General features: G+C 47.5%; 1 protein-coding gene across 2 annotated transcripts; it reads right to left on the reverse strand.

Annotated features, from left to right (window-relative positions):
- Positions 1–289: 289 nt before the first annotated feature.
- LOC310670592 (zinc finger protein RFP-like) lies at positions 290–15,874 on the reverse strand. Of its 2 annotated transcripts, none has more exons than XM_083426161.1 (8): positions 15,672–15,874; positions 9,750–10,207; positions 8,205–8,300; positions 6,090–6,320; positions 5,612–5,634; positions 2,498–2,616; positions 2,186–2,221; positions 290–1,461 (listed from the first exon to the last, which is right to left on the reverse strand). In XM_083426161.1, the coding sequence occupies exons 2-8, from the start codon at positions 10,167–10,169 to the stop codon at positions 947–949; spliced, it is 1,440 nt and encodes a 479-aa protein (XP_083282287.1). In that variant the 5' UTR covers positions 10,170–10,207; positions 15,672–15,874; the 3' UTR covers positions 290–946. The 2 variants fall into 2 exon arrangements, with proteins under 2 accessions (XP_083282287.1, XP_083282286.1); XM_083426160.1 differs by lacking the exon at positions 15,672–15,874 and adding an exon at positions 12,845–12,991.
- Positions 15,875–16,096: the final 222 nt, after the last annotated feature.

A 16,096-nucleotide genomic window follows, 5' to 3' on the forward strand; every position in this document is an offset into this window, starting at 1 on the left:
GCCATTAACTCATTCCAGGATATTAAAACATGCACAGATTTTGAGGGCAAAAAACCCCCAAAACAGTTCTTTCAAATCACATCTGCTGCATTCAGAATGCAAGTCAAACAGTTTTTCAGCATGCTTGGAAAATATCAGTGGGAGAATTTGCCTGGTGTTTCCATGGTCACTTGGCAGTCCACCCTTCTCACCCCAACTTTTAATTAACACCAGCACTTTTTATTGTATTGCTCTGTAACTTTTATGCCATTTTATTTTAGCATGGTTTGGTTGTGCTTTTTTTTATATATATACGACCAGTATAAATACATTTATAGTGGAAAGGAAGAACACCTTCTTTTCTATAAAGAGCTGAACATACATACACAACTGGGGCTGGTCTGTTTCTTAAGAGATATACAAGAGCAAGAAAAACCATTAACACAAGAACAAAAAACGGATTTATGTGCCCCAGTACAATACCCTTTTAAAAAAATATAATGCAAGAAGTTTCTCTGAACAAAGAACTATTCTTTTCAGAAAAAAACGACATAAATCGGAATATTTCCGCTTTCGTAATAGTCACACCCAGTAGTTTTAAAGTCAACCCCTCCACCAAAAGAAAATCTTGGAGTTGCTTTCCCAAGCAAGACAGCGTTTGGGGCATATAAGTTGCACTGAGAAATCCAAGCTGAATTAGGTGGGGATCCATATTAGGAATTACCTGGGAATGGTTGAAGAGGGGACCATTTTGTCCTGTAGAGTAGTATTTCGCCCCTTTGAGGTGGACCTCCTTCCCAATCTTTCCGGAAAGTGACCCAAACGCTTTGTGGGTTTCTCTCAAGTCCCTTGAAAACAAACAATACCCCTTTTGCCTCGCCCCCTGTAATAAGCACCCATTGGTCAGATATCGAGAACATATTCTCGATCTATTTTTGTTCTCGGCGCCTGTGCTGTCTTGCCTGCTCTAGGGAGAGAGAGTGAGGCTGGCCCTTTCCCGAAGCCAAAAGAAGGGGAGGAGCAGCTCTCCGCAGAACGAAGCCTCTGTGAAACCAACAAGGGCATTTCCTCTCTCGGCGTCGAAGAAGGCCAATCGCTGCCCGGTGCAGTTCAGAGTCACTCGAATCCTCCGCAGATCCCCATTTAGGGGCAGGTGGTAATGACGGTCGTGGAGGACCCTGTACTGACCTCCCCACCTCCCCATAGCCCAGATCCCTTCCATGGGCGTAAAGCTAAATGCGCCCTGTCTTTTCACAGTACTTTTGGCGACCCCCACAGCCCATTCCCCCTCATTCCCCACAGTGACCTCCCAGGTGAACCTGCCTGTTCTAAACCCCTCACGTCCCAGCACAGCAGTCAGTTGTTTGAATCTCTGCGGGTGGTCGGGCACCTCTTGGCAAACATCGGCACACGTCACGCTCAGGCAGTCCTCAGACAGAAGGAGCTGGGGGTGAGCTGTGACTGGATCCAGAGTCACTCTTGCTATCAGGGTTTGGGGAAGACAAGCGGAAGAGAAGAGAATCAGAGCCAGCTGGGTGTGGGAGGCAACATAAGCAGTCAAATACAACATTTCAAAGTGTTGGTGCTGATCTTTAATGCCCTAAACGGCACCGGTCCAGTATACCTGAAGGAGCATCTCCACCCCCATCGTTCTGCCCCGACACTAAGGTCCAGCACCAAGAGCCTTCTGGCGGTTCCCTCGCTGTGAGAAGCCAAGTTATACGGAACCAGGCAGAGGGCCTTTTCGGTAGTGGCACCCGCCTTGTAGAACACCCTCCCACCAGATGTCAAAGAAGAAAACAACTACCAGACTTTTAGAAGCTAGCTGAAGTTTAATAGGTTGTTGTATTTTAACATTCTGTTGGAAGCCGCCCAGAGTGGCTGGAGAAACACAGCCAGATGGGTGGGGTATAAATAAAAAAATTATTATTATTGAATTATGGTGCTGGAGGAGACTCTTGAGAGTCCCACGGACTGCAAGAAGATCAAACCTCTCCATTCTGAAGGAAATCAGCCCTGAGTGCTCACTGGAAGGACAGATCCTGAAGCTGAGGGATGGTGGAATAAAGAGTTGGAAGAAAACTCCTCCATCATAACTCCCCCACTACTCATAAATGGTCTATTAATAGTTCCAGAGCCCCCCATCCCCGTCCCACCAAACTGCAGCGAAATGCAAGCAAGTTCTTTATCAAACCTCACAGCTTACCTTTCTGCAGATATTTCAGATCAGATGTTAGGGTGTCTGGGGAAAGAAAAGGAAAAGAGATTCAGCACCACACTTTGAACGCTGACTGGAAATATGAACTGAAGAATAATTCAAAACAATTCTGAAGAAAAAAAATTATGGGCTGAGGTTGCAGGTGCAATGTTGACCAGAGCCCATTGCGCTAATGGACAAGGATTGCCTTCTCAAGTGTCCTGGCCCCGGCAACGTTACAAAGGACTTTACTCCTCGCCACACGCAGACCTGGACCAAAATCACAGCCAGCACAAAATCCTTGCAGCTGTTTCCCCTTACATTTGAATTCCTGTATGACATGGTCCAGAAAGGGGATCACATCGCTGAATTCCCAGGCCTTCCAGTGCAAAGCAACAGAAAAAACCACTGGTGTCTCAAATGCTCCTCTCTCCTCAAACCTGAGAAAACAAAACAAAACAAAAGGTTAGCAGCCCTCCATCCGGCCCAAAGTCCTAGACCGCATTACAATTGGAGTAAATTTATTGAATATTTAAAGGAGAACTGTAAAAACGTAAAGACACTAGCAGGACTGGAATAATACCTTCAATGTAAAACAGTATGGATACAGTGGTGCCCCGCAAGACGAATGCCTCGCAAGACGGAAAACCCGCTAGACGAAAGGGTTTTCCGTTTTTCAATGCGCTTCGCAGGACGAATTTCCCTATGGGCTTGCTTCGCAAGACGAAAATGTCTTGCGAGTCTTGAGATTTTTTCCCGCTCCCCACCCCCTTTTTCTAAGCCGCTAAACCGCTAATAGCCTTTTAGCAGCTAATCCGCTAATCCCTTAAGCCTTTAATAGCCGCTAATAGCCGCTAAACCGCTAATAGCGCTAAGCCGCTAATAGGGTTGCTTCGCAAGACGAAAAAACCGCTAGATGAAGAGACTCGCAGAAAGAATTAATTTCGTCTTGCGAGGCACCACTGTATAAGAATAATGTGCATGATAAGAATTGGATAAATATACCAACTGCAGGGAGGGAGGGAAGTCAAGACTTGGCAGAGTCAAAGGGGACATATGGTAACCATAAGGATTGTTGGAAAAAGAATATGTAAATAAAATAATAAAAATTTACTTGGGGGGAAAAAAAGCCCTAGACCACATTAAAACAAAATAAATGGAAGGAAGAGGGATGCCCACTATATTCTAGTTCATGTTTTAATGGCGTAACTCTGTATAAACACACCTTCTGACGTTTGGTATTTCAACTTTGATATTATCCCACCCTTTAAAAAAGTTTTTATTAAAGATTTGCCTTACAAATAGGGAAAAGTACATCTCTTGTACCCACTGTCATTCACAGAGTCCTTTTCACATTTCGTTTACACACAGTGAGACACACTGTTGTTGTAGAAATCTTGCAGTTGGGGGAAAAAGAGAAAGGAGCGAGAGATTTTTATTCTTTATTCTATTGTTCTATTCTGTTGCATAGGATTAGTGTAGGGTTTTTTTGTCAGCATTGTATGAGTAGGTCCTTTTATTTATATTTATTTTATTTTAAGGGGTTCCAGAGGTTGGTTGGTTGCGTTTGGAGGCCAAGTGACCACAGTCACTCTTCAAAACGGAAACTTAAGAGGTGCTAGACAGAACTGCTAGAAATTCCGTCTTAGCTGTGGAAGACTGCCATGTGGGGATAGAGAACGGCAATCCGAATCGCTTCAGCAGCAAGAGGAAGAATAGAAACATGGGTAGGCAAACTAAGGCCCGGGGGCTGGATGCGGCTCAATCTCCTTTTCAATCCGGCCCGCGGACGGTCTGGGAATCAGCATGTTTTTACATGAGTAGAATGTGTCCTTTTATTTAAAATGCATCTCTGGGTTGTTTGTGGGGCATAGGAATTCGTTCATATATTTCGGGCCCCCACAAGGTCTGAGGGACAGTGGACCGGCCTTGGCTGAAAAAGTGTGCTGACCCCTGAATAGAAAGATTGTTTTAAGGCAGTGGTTTTCAACCAGTGTGCCATGACACCCTGGGGTGCCTTGAATGATGGTCGGGGGTGCCATGGGCAACACTGGCCTCTGTCCCTCTTTCCTTCCCTCCATCCTCTGATGACCTCTCATGTCTCCACCTCCCAAAGGCTTGTACGGCTGTTTGTTGCAACAGCCCTGGCTGCAAGCTCCCCAGGTAAATGGTGCCTCTGGGGCTGGCCAGGGGGTGCTTCCCAGTGTTGGAAGTTGGGGGCATTTGGCAGCCCCCAGCTGGCTCCAGCCACCGGCCGGCAGCCGGGTGAACAGCATCAAAAGCTGTGACTCAAGCCTCAGAAGCCTTCAGAAGCTTAAGCACGCAAGCCGGCAGAGATAAGAACTCTCTGCAACGGAAGAGGCGGACAGAGGCCTATGTAAGCATTTTTACAGCATCAGGAACAAAGGAAAAACATGTCTGCTTCCCTTTGTGTCCAAGCAAACAGCAGTATAGCAAAAGCAATATACAACGGAAGTTCCCAGCAGACTGTGCTGGAAGTAAACAGACATGTGACATACAGTGGTACCTCATGTTAAGTACCGTATTTTTCGCTCTATAAGACACACCAGGCCACAAGACGCACCTAGTTTTTGGAGGAGGAAAACAAGAAAAAAAATATTCTGAATCCCAGAAGCCAGAACAGCAAGAGGGATCTCTGCGCAGTGAAAGCAGCAATCCCTCTTGCTGTTCTGGCTTCTGGGATAGCTGTGCAGCCTGCATTCACCCCATAAGATGCACACACATTTCCCCTTACTTTTTAGGAGGAAAAAAGTGAGTCTTATAGAGCAAAAAATACGGTACTTAATTCGTTCCAGAGGTCCGTACTTAACCTGAAACTGTTCTTAACCTGAAGCACCACTTTAGCTAATGGGGCCTCCTGCTGCTGCCGTGCTGCTGGAGCCTGATTTCTGTTCTCATCCTGAAGCAAAGTTCTTAACCTGAAGCACTATTTCTGGGTTAGCGGAGCCTGTAACCTGAAGCGTATGTAACCTGAAGCTTCTGTAACCTGAGGTACCACTGTACAACAATCCACACATCTGTTCTAAAGGTGGAATGGAACTATATCCTAACGCCCAGGCCCCTGTGGGGCAGTGTGAGGAGGCACCTCTCTTTGGGGCAGGGAGGGCAGCTCAGAGACCAAGGGAGGGTTCAAAAAGGGGCGAGAGGCTGCCAGCTCTGCAGGCAAGGGGGTGGCATAACTGGGCCCCCAGTAGTTGGTCAAGGGAGCCGTGGACCCAAACAGGTTGAGAGCCTCTACTGTAAGGAATGGGAAGGAACACTGATTGTGGGAATGAAAGTAGGGCAGGTTTCAACTTTAAGGCCCATTTCTGTGAAAACCTAGAGGTCAAAGAGACTTATGAGAACCTGCTGGTCACATGATTCCCAGAAAAAAAGACAAAAAGGTTTAGAAGGATATGCGTGGGTTCCACTCACCTCTGCCAAAGGCTTCTAATGTTCTGCAAGGAAAAGAGAGAAAAAGGGAGCTCAGTGCCTGCCCTAGACCAGACTACAATCCCCACCCAACCCCATGCTTTGAAGGATGAAGCACCTGACTAAAATTATGCAGCCCCAGAAGATAAACCAACCTCTTTAAAAGAATCAGGGCAGCCTCCCTTTGTCAATGACAACCTCTGGGAAGCTCAGAAGTGAGGCAGGAATGAACCATTGGAAGCCATTAGACAACCAACCATGAGCAAAGAGCAGAAAACATGCTATTTGAAGCAGGCGTCTCTACTCTGCATTAAGACGAACAAATTGTCCCTCTTGTTTTTCTTGCTCCGGTCTGCTACAGCCTTGGCTGCCAGCTCTATAAACTACCCCCTTTCACTTCCTACGTAGCTGCAGGCACACAAGGATGTGGAGCCAGCCTTGCACCGCAAAGGGGTCTGGCTTGCTTGTTTCCCAGTCTCACCTGCAGGACTTCACTGGTTGGCCTCTGAAGCTTCGCTTCCATCTCCAGGATGAGAGTTTCAAGGGGTATGAGGTCCCTCGAGAGCCTGTCCAGGTGCTCCTCCCTTTTCCTTGCAATCTCCTCCTCCAGCTCCTGCATTTTCTCCAGCAGAAGGTCCTCTTGTTCCTCCAAGAACTGGTGCAGTTGACTGAACTTGGCTACGGCCTTTCCCTTCTCTCCCTCTATGTGCTCCTAGAACGAGCAGATGGGGCAAAGCGAGAGAAGCCAAGGAGGGCATTTTTAGGAATACAGACGGTCTTTGCAGCGTGTCCAGAGGAGGGCAACCAAAATGGTCAAAGGCCTGGAAACGATGCCTTATGAGGAACGGCTAAGGGAGCTGGGCATGTTTAGCCTGGAGAAGAGGAGGTTAAGGGGTGATATGATAGCCATGTTCAAATATATAAAAGGATGCCATATAGAGGAGGGAGAAAGGTTGCTTTCTGCTGCTCCAGAGAAGCGGACACGGAGCAATGGATCCAAACTACAAGAAAGAAGATTCCACCTAAACATTAGGAAGAACTTCCTGACAGTAAGAGCTGTTCGACAGTGGAATTTGCTGCCAGGGAGTGTGGTGGAGTCTCCTTCTTTGGAGGTCTTTAAGCAGAGGCTTGACAACCATATGCCAGGAGTGCTCTGATGGTGTTTCCTGCTTGGCAGGGGGTTGGACTCGATGGCCCTTGTGGTCTCTTCCAACTCTAGGATTCTAAGAGGTAGGATGAGAAGGTCCCTTCTGAATTGCCCCAAATACCACATCAGGTTTTAGCAGGGAAGGAGTTTGCTGGAGAATACAGGGGCCATTCTTACGGGAGACCAGGCCTTTCCAAGAGGTGCAGAGCTGACTTGCATCTCCAGGCCAGCCTTCCCCAACCTTAGACTCCGGATCCCATCATTCCCAACCAACAAGGCCCACCGTCATGGATAATAGGACCTGTAGTCCCATAGCACCTGAGATCCCAAGAGGTAGAATTAATGCTACTTTACTACCAACATTCCATCTTGCTAGCTGCAATGACCCCTTTGCTCTTCCCACTGTGTGCTGTTTTCCTGACACCAGGGAGCCATTTTTTTGCAGGGGGGGGAGGGGGTTGAAAGGAAAGAGGAAGCCCCATTACACAAGTGAGCTATATCCTTGTGCAGGGCTTCCAATGATGGGGCAAGTTGAATCTTGACAAATTTTGGAAAAGCAGCTTTTTATTGTTTTGTTAAAACAATATATTATAATACCTACGGGATATATATATTATATATTATATTATAATACCTACGGGTATTATAAATATATTATAATACCTACGGGACTGCCTCTCCCGGTATGCCCCACGGAGAGCCTCAAGGTCCATAAATAGCAACACCCTAGTGGTCCCGGGCCTCAGGGAGGTTAGGCTGGCTTCAGCCAGAGCCAGGGCCTTTTCAACACTGGCTCCGGCCTGGTGGAACGCTCTGCCTCATTAGACCAGGGCCCTGCAGGATCTGATTTATTTCCGCAGGGCCTGTAAGACAGAGTTGTTCCGCCTGGCCTTTGGCTTGCAGCCAATTTGATTCCCTGCCCTTCTTTCTTTTTTCTTTTCCTTGCTCCTCCTGCGATGAGGTTTCAATATTTTAATGTTGTATTTTAATGTTGTATTTAAGTTGTATTCATTCAATTTGTTTTTATTATTGCTTGTTAGCCGCCCTGAGCCTGGCCTTGGCTGAGAGGGTGGGGTATAAATAAAAATTATTACTACTACTACTACTACTACTAATAATAATAATAATAATATCATCACAAAGATTATCCGGCTGGGTCGCAAAGCAATTATATGGGTGAAATAATAAATGACCAATGAATAGCTCAGTTTGGTAGAACATGAGACTCTTAATCTCAAGGTCACAGGTTCGAGTCCACACTGGGAAAAGATTCCTGCATTGCAACCAGACTAGATGACCCACATACAAGTAGACCTATATATGCTAGATATAATCTGTTTCAGTAAAAGCTGCTTCAGACCCTTCTGCTTTTAATATTTGTTTCCCACCATCCCCCCAAAAAAACCCCATCCTACATCTCATTCATTTCTCAGCCCTGCTGATGCTTACAAGCAACTGTCGCCTTTCAATTTCTGTTTGTGCTTTAAAGGTCAGAAGTCTTTCTCTCTCCGTCCTCAAAATCGGCAAGCAGCTGCTGATCTGTTCCTGAAAAAGAAGAAGCAGATTTTTTGGGGGGTGTTCTTCCTCTTAGACGTTTACTTTCTTCTTTCTTTGGCGATCACCCGCAGCCGAGTAAGATTGTCTTCCATAAACACGGCTTTAACAGTGAGTCCGTAAGTGACTGTGGAGGCCAATTCTGGATCCACATGTCCTTCCACAGTGGGGACATTGGTTTCTGGGCGGGAGTTGATCACGGTGAGGGTTTCCTCTTAGCATGCCTTCCTCTTAGCACGTCCTGAGTCTTGGTAAAGGCTGTTCTCCAACTGGAGAGCTCGCAGGCCAGTGTTTCCCAATTGTCAGTGTTTATACTATATATTTTTTAGATTTGCCATGAGAGCGTCTTTAAACCTCTTTTGTTGACCACCAGCATTACGCTTTTCATTTTAAAGTTCAGAATAGAGTACAGTGGTGCCTCGCAAGACGAAATTAATCCGTTCCGCGAGTCTCTTCGTCTTGCGTTTTTTTCGTCTTGCGAAGCACGGCTATTAGCAGCTTAGCAGCTATTAACGGCTTAGCAGCTTTAAGAAAAAGGAAACAAACTCACAAGAACTCGCAAGACATTTCGTCTTGCGAAGCAAGCCCATAGGGAAATTCATCTTGCAGAATGACTAAAAAAACGGAAAACTCTTTCGTCTAGCGAGTTTTTCGTCTTGCGAGGCATTCGTCTTGCGGGGCACCACTGTAGTTGCTTTGGAAGACGATCATCAGGCATCCACACAACAAGACCAATCCAACTGGTATACTTTATATACCCATCAAAACAAGACACGTGGAGCAGATGTGAGGACCGCATCACCTGTCACAGTGTTGGTGAACCAAACTCCTATTCCCCATGCTTGCTGGGGCTGATGGAAAGACTAAAGATTTCCCACACCTGATTCGAAGTGCAGCTGAATCAGAGGCTCACTCCCTGAAGGTTATTCCTATGCCTTCCAAGTCCGACTCTTTATCCCACTGTACGCTTACAAGCAGGGACGTGGGTGGCGCTGTGGGTTAAACCACAGAGCCTAGGACTTGCCGATCAGAAGGTCGGCGGTTCGAATCCCCGCGACGGGGTGAGCTCCCGTTGCTCGGTCCCTGCTCCTGCCCACCTAGCAGTTAGAAAGCACGTCAAAATGCAAGTAGATAAATAGGTACTGCTCTGGCGGGAAGGTAAATGGCGTTTCCGTGCGCTGCTCTGGTTCACCAGAAGCGGCTTAGTCATGCTGGCCACATGACCTGGAAGCTGTATGCCGGCTCCCTCGTCCAATAAAGCGAGATGAGCACCGCAACCCCAGAGTCGGCCATGACTGGACCTAATGGTCAGGGGTCCCTTTACCTTTTATCTTTACAGTTACAAGCACATTGAATAGATTTACGGGCAGACTTCAGGGTTCAAGCCCGCCCCTTCCTGAACGATGCTCTGGGTCATTCCCATCCACCGTCCACTCTTACCTTGTATACCTGGGCGGCTTCTTCTGCAGAGAGCACTCTGTGGCCCCTATGCTCTTGGGAACTGGCACATTCCCCGCAGAAGGGGACTTGGTCGTCCTCGCAGAACAAGTCCCACGGCTGCCGATGCCTCTGGCATTCCGAGTTCCGTTGTTCTCGAGCCTCTCTCTCTGCCGAAGCTTCCCAGTCCTTGAGTATTTCAGCGAGGTTCGAGAGAGACCTGTTGGGCCTGAAGGTTCTCTCGACAGTCCTTCTGCACTCGGGGCACCTGCCATTTGCGCCAGGCTGCTCCCAGCACCTCCGGATGCATGCTTGGCAGAAGCTGTGCCCACAGTTTAGCAGCACTGGGCTGGTGAAATAGCAGAGGCAGATTGGGCACGTAGCTACGCACCGGCACCGCTTCATGGAGTTCCCGTCACCCATGGGCTGAACCTTCGGCAGAGAGGCAATGCCGCCTCAATCTGAAACAGGGTACATCAAAAGGAAACACCTTATGAGTGGCTTAATAAAGGGCATGTTGCAATAAACTGCTTTGAGGTTCTCTGTTGACTAAGCGATAGATATCTATGTAGCGATAAGCACTTATTTACCAACGACAGCTGTACGATTATAATAGCCCAGGTGAAGAATTTAGAAGAATTTTATTATTACGGTCACAAACCAGTTCCGATTCACTTACAATATCAGGGAAATCATAAAACACAACAGGGATACATTGAATTGCAACTGGGTATAACAGAGACAATCCAGATATACAGTGGTGCCTCGCAAGACGAAAAGAATCCGTTCCGTGAGTCTCTTCGTCTAGTGGTTTTTTCGTCTTGCGAAGCAAGCCCATTAGCGGATTAGCGCTATTAGCGGTTTAGCGGCTATTAGCGGCTATTAAAGGTTTAAGGGATTAGCGGATTAGCTGCTAAAAGGCTATTAGCAGCTTAGTGCCTTAGAAAAAGGGGGTGGGGAGCGAAAAGAAACCCCCCAGGAATTGCAAGACATTTTCGTCTTGCGAAGCAAGCCCATAGCAAATTCGTCCTGAGAAACACCTCCAAAACAGAAAACCCTTTCGTCTAGCGGGTTTTCCGTCTTGCGAGGCATTCGTCTTGCGGGGCACCACTGTAGCGGCAGTTAAAAAAAAATATATTAAATCTTGGTCACTAAAATATAACCTAAATATAATTAAAATAAAACCTAAAATGATCATTTAAAAGCTTAATCATTTTGGTAGTACAGCTTGTTCCCTAAATTTTATGGCAGTCGCACAGAATTAGGCCACCCTTAGCGTAATCTCTAGATCCTTGTCCTCTACCAGGAGTTTTAGACATTGAAGTTCGGACCCATTGAAGTTCGGCCCAGGTGTAGCTCTGTAGGCTGCAGATCAACAGGTATAGCTTTTTGGTAGGGCTGGAGTTCAACAGGTCAGGTATTTTTGTGCTGTGATTCCTGCATTGCATAGGGTTGGAACAAATAACTCTAGGGGTCCCTTCCAATTCTACAATTCTAGGGTTCTATAATTGGCATGAACGGCCCTTGCAGGTAGGTGCAATAATAGACCAACACAAACAGCAGCCTTTTAAAGAGGCTAGTAGCTATCAGTTTCATACTGCTAGGGGGCCGCAATACGTCTGCCCGGAAGTGATGTCCAGGGGGAATTTCTGGAAGGCGGCAGTTTGTCCTGGATCTTTGGCAAGCAAACCAAGAAATCGCGTTTTAATGTTAAAAAAAAAGCTGAACAATTTGGGGGGTTTCCTTAGAAAAACAAAAACTCAACTTTCGGGGTGTCCTGATTTTTATCTTTTGAAATACAGTGGTACCTCGGGTTAAGAACTTAAATCGTTCTGGAGGTCCGTTCTTAATCTGAAACTGTTCTTAACCTGAAGCACCACTTTAGCTAATGGGGCCCTCCTGCTGCTGCCGTGCCACCGGAGCACGATTTCTGTTCTCATCCTGAAGCAAAGTTCTTAACCCAAGGTACTATTTCTGGGTTAGCGGAGTCTGTAACCTGAAGCATCTGTAACCTGAAGCGTATGTAACCCGAGGTACCACTGTATGGCAACTCTACATACTTCCTACAGAGAACCGAGCTTCTCTTCCTCTGCAGCTAACATGGGTCACCTCCACACTATATTTAAAGCACATTTTTAACACTTGGCAGAGCTGTAGCAGGGGGGTGGGGTGGCTAGCCGGGTTTTGTTTTGGCTCCGGTGAAATTTTCAGAGGGGTGCTACTGAGGCTCACAGCCTGTGTGTGTGTGTGTGTGCAACTGCACATGGGGGGTGTGTGTGCGCGCGCTAAACTGGGTCTTGTGACCCGTGTGAAATAAAGTCTAGAAGAGTTTGGATTTGATATCCCGCCTTTCACTCCCTTTAAGGAGTCTCAAAGCGGCTCACATTCTCCTTTCCCTTCCTCCCCCACAACAAACACTCTGTGAGGTGAGTGGGGCTGAGAGACTTCAGAGAAGTGTGACTGGCCCAAGGTCACCCAGCAGCTGCATGTGGAGGAGCGGGGAAGCGAATCCGGTTCACCAGATTACCAGTCCACTGCTCTTAACCACTACACCACACTGGTCTAGTTTCACCCCTGCCACTTGGTATAAATCATGGCTCCCCCCTAAAAAAAGAAAGAAAAAGAAGACCTCCCAGAAACTTGGGAACAGCAGTTTACGCCTCACATATCTCCAGTTGCCAGCAGCCGAAATGTTTATGGGCTTATTTACAAAGTTGAGAGAACACAAACCCTCTAGTGACCCCCTTGAGACATTGTGTGAAATGCTATTATTCATTTCGCAGGAAGCTGTACATAGTCAGGCCATTGGTCCTCCTAACACAATATTGTCAACCTAGAAATGCCAAAGGTTTAATTTGGGAGTTTCTGTACAAAAAAGCAAAAGCTCCACCACTGAGAAAAGGGGTAGTAAGAGCTACTACCATCATGCAACCATCTTATTTTGAGAAATAAAATATCTCTACAGCTGCATGGGCAGAAATAAAGCTGAGCTGCAAACCGTCTCCAACACTTAATCTGGAGCCTTTCGGATAGTTGTAGGTTTGCTTTTTACATTTCCACTACACCCTTCCCCCCAAAGCCAATTGCAAAGCCCTCACCTGGCGGAGGTGAGCAAGTTGACTCAGCTTGGACCTAAGCCACGAGAGACTCCACCAGCATTGAAAGTGAAGAGCCGAGAGCAGCGAAATCAAATTCCCCGCCGAGAACTCGGGCAGCTTCGAAACTCGCAAGCCGCCACCCTTCTAACAAGCGGGACGCGTTTTGAATGGACAAACTGTGGGGCGGGGCAACCTGCAGCCAATCAGCGGCTCTTGGAATGCTCATCCGCGGACACGCCCCCGTTCCTTGATCTTTGCGGGAGGAGTTCCGCCGATTAGCAGAAAGTCAAAGGCGAAAAGGGAGTTCTTTGCTACTGGCGCCGTTTTCCGCGTTGTTGCAAAATCGCGGCGGGTGGGGTTTGCAGCCAAAGGGGTATGCAGAATGACGAGCGTTTAGTCTACTCTGGGACGATGGCAAAATCGGTGCAAGCCTAATTCTGTGGCTTGCTTGTTTTGTGGCTGCGTCTCGAGGCACGTGGAGCTTTCTCCTTAATTTTGCAAAACCCGACATGGTGCGGGGAAGCCAACAGTGAATCAGGGCTGCACATTGGCAACATGTCACGTGCCTTTTTCTGCTAAAGTGGTCCCTACCCTCAAGTTCACAATCTTAAAAAAAATAAAACCAACAGCCCACACAACACAAAAGGAAAAAGGAATGTGAGGGAGGAAGGACAAACAAGCGCAAGTTGTATCTATTCATATGCAGCTAAAACTGCTTGCATCATGTTATGCTGTATTTCTGTTGATCTGCTGTTACTTTTTATGGTGTCTTAGAGGATATGTCGTCTTAATTTTTTGTGCTTCTTTAAAATGGTTTTTTTTAATAAAAAAAGATTGCATTTGTGATATAATTAAGGTGTTAAAACTGCTCAGCAGGAGTGGCGAACAATTTATCTTAATACTAATAACAGACTCGGAAGGTGCCTTAATCAGCATTTAGGTTTCAAAGGGAGACGCTACTGCGCTGTTGAAGAGCAATCTGCAGTCTTGATATCCCGCTAAGCCATTTTCACCTCCCTTTTGCAAATTCCATTCCCAGGTGGGGAGTATCTCCCCCGCCCCCTGACTGAATCTACTTTTCTCTTGACCAGACGCCCTTTTCATTTGCACAGGCACTCACGTGTCTTCCTCTTACACCCTGGGCCTTCTTGCCCCACCCTTGACCTTCTTTCAACATCTGGAGGACGCCACACAAGCTGTCCCTGGGCTAAGGTGTTAACAGAGGTAACAAAGAGAGCTATCCCTCTGGATCTCTTTCTGGCATTTTCTAGCAAAAAAGATGAAATATCTGGGCAGGGAAAATCTCCTCTGCTGCCAGTCCGAGTAGGCAATTGTCAGTGTGCGTGCAGCTTCTTTATATTCTTTGCATGTTTTACTCAGAAGTAAAGGTAAAGGGACCCCTGACCATTAGGTCCAGTTGTGACTGACTCTGGGGTTGTGGCGCTCATCTCGCTTTATTGGCTGAGGGAGCCGGCGTACAGCTTCCGGGTCATGTGGCCAGCAGGACTAAGCCGCTTCTGGCGAACCAGAGCAGCGCACGGAAACACCATTTACCTTCCCACCAGAGTGGTACCTATTTATCTGCTTGCAGTTTGACGTGCTTTTGAACTGCTAGGTTGGCAGGAGCAGGGACCGAGCAATGGGAGCTCACCCTGTCGCGGGGATTCGAACTGCCAACCTTCTGATCGGCAAGTCCTAGGTTCTGTGGTTTAACCCGCAGTGCCACCCGTGTCCCTTACTCAGAAGTAAGCCTCGCTAAATGCTCCAATACCCGCCCTTCCCCATGAAATGCACATAGGGTTGCAACACTGAGCAAGTTTACGCAGAAGTAATCCTTAAAAAACAGAGACATCACCTTGCCAACAAAGGTCCATATAGTTAAAGCTATGGTTTTCCCAGTAGTGATGTATGGAAGTGAGAGCTGGACCATAAAGAAGGCTGATCGCCGAAGAATTGATGCTTTTGAATTATGGTGCTGGAGGAGACTCTTGAGAGTCCCATGGACTGCAAGAAGATCAAACGCATCCATTCTTAAGGAAATCAGCCCTGCGTGCTCACTGGAAGGACAGATCGTGAAGCTGAGGCTCCAATACTTTGGCCACCTCATGAGAAGAGAAGACTCCCTGGAAAAGACCCTGAAGTTGCGAAAGATGGAGGGCACAAGGAGAAGGGGACGACAGAGGACAAGAAGGTTGGACAGTGTTCTCAAAGCTACCAGCATGAGTTTGACAATACTGTAGGAGGCAGTGGAAGACTGGAGTGCCTGGTGTGTTCTGGTCCATGGGGTCACGAAGAGTTGGACACGACTAAATGACTAAACAAACAACAACAAGCCTCGCTAAATGCTCCAATACCCGCCCTCCTCCATGAAATGTGCATAGGGTTGCAACGCTGGGCGAGTTTACGCAGAAAGTAATCTTCAGTGGTGGGATGCGGGTGGCGCTGTGGGTTAAACCACAGAGCCTAGGACTTGCCGATCAGAAGGTCGGTGGTTCGAATCCCCGTGATGGGGTGAGTTCCCATTGCTCAGTCCCTGCTCCTGCCAACCTAGCAGTTCGAAAGCACATCAAAGTGCATGTAGATAAATAGGTACCGCTCTGGTGGGAAGGTAAACTGCATTTCCATGCGCTGCTCTGGTTCCCCAGAAGCGGCTTAGTCATGCTGGCCACATGACCCGGAAGCTGTACGCAGGCTCCCTCGGCCAATAAAGCGAGATGAGCGCTGCAACTCCAGAGTCGTCCGTGACTTGACTTAATGGTCATGGGTCCCTTTACCTAATCCTCAGTGAGTTTAGTGGGAGTTGTCAGCATGGATTATGGGAACGCACCTTCTTCCTTAAGAAGTCAGCTCGAAAGAACAACAGCGTGACTTGTGAAACATGCATCAGGCATAGGATATTTCTCCATTCCCGATTTGCACCCCTAGATCGATTCCTACATGTGCTTGCTAGCTTTCCCGTGCGTTTGGGTATTTCAGCTGGAGGTAACGACAGCGTCGGGGCAGCCGATATAAATTGCTGGGTTATGTTCTCACGTTGGCCTCCAGCCCCGCGCGCAGAGACTTCGCATCCGAGCCGGAAGTCGCGTTGCGAGGGATTACTCTTCCTTCGGCTTTGGCTCTATTGTGACGATCGGCCTCATTCCATACATGGAACAGGGAGGCGGAGCTTTTCACGAGGCGGCGTTCTAAGCACCGCTGATTGGCTGCAGCGCGGAGCCAGTTCGTCCCGCCCCGGAACGTTTGCCCATTCAC

The sequence above is a fragment of the Podarcis tiliguerta genome (genome assembly GCF_965153285.1).
Source record: "Podarcis tiliguerta genome assembly, chromosome: 2".
Classification (NCBI taxonomy): domain Eukaryota; kingdom Metazoa; phylum Chordata; class Lepidosauria; order Squamata; family Lacertidae; genus Podarcis; species Podarcis tiliguerta.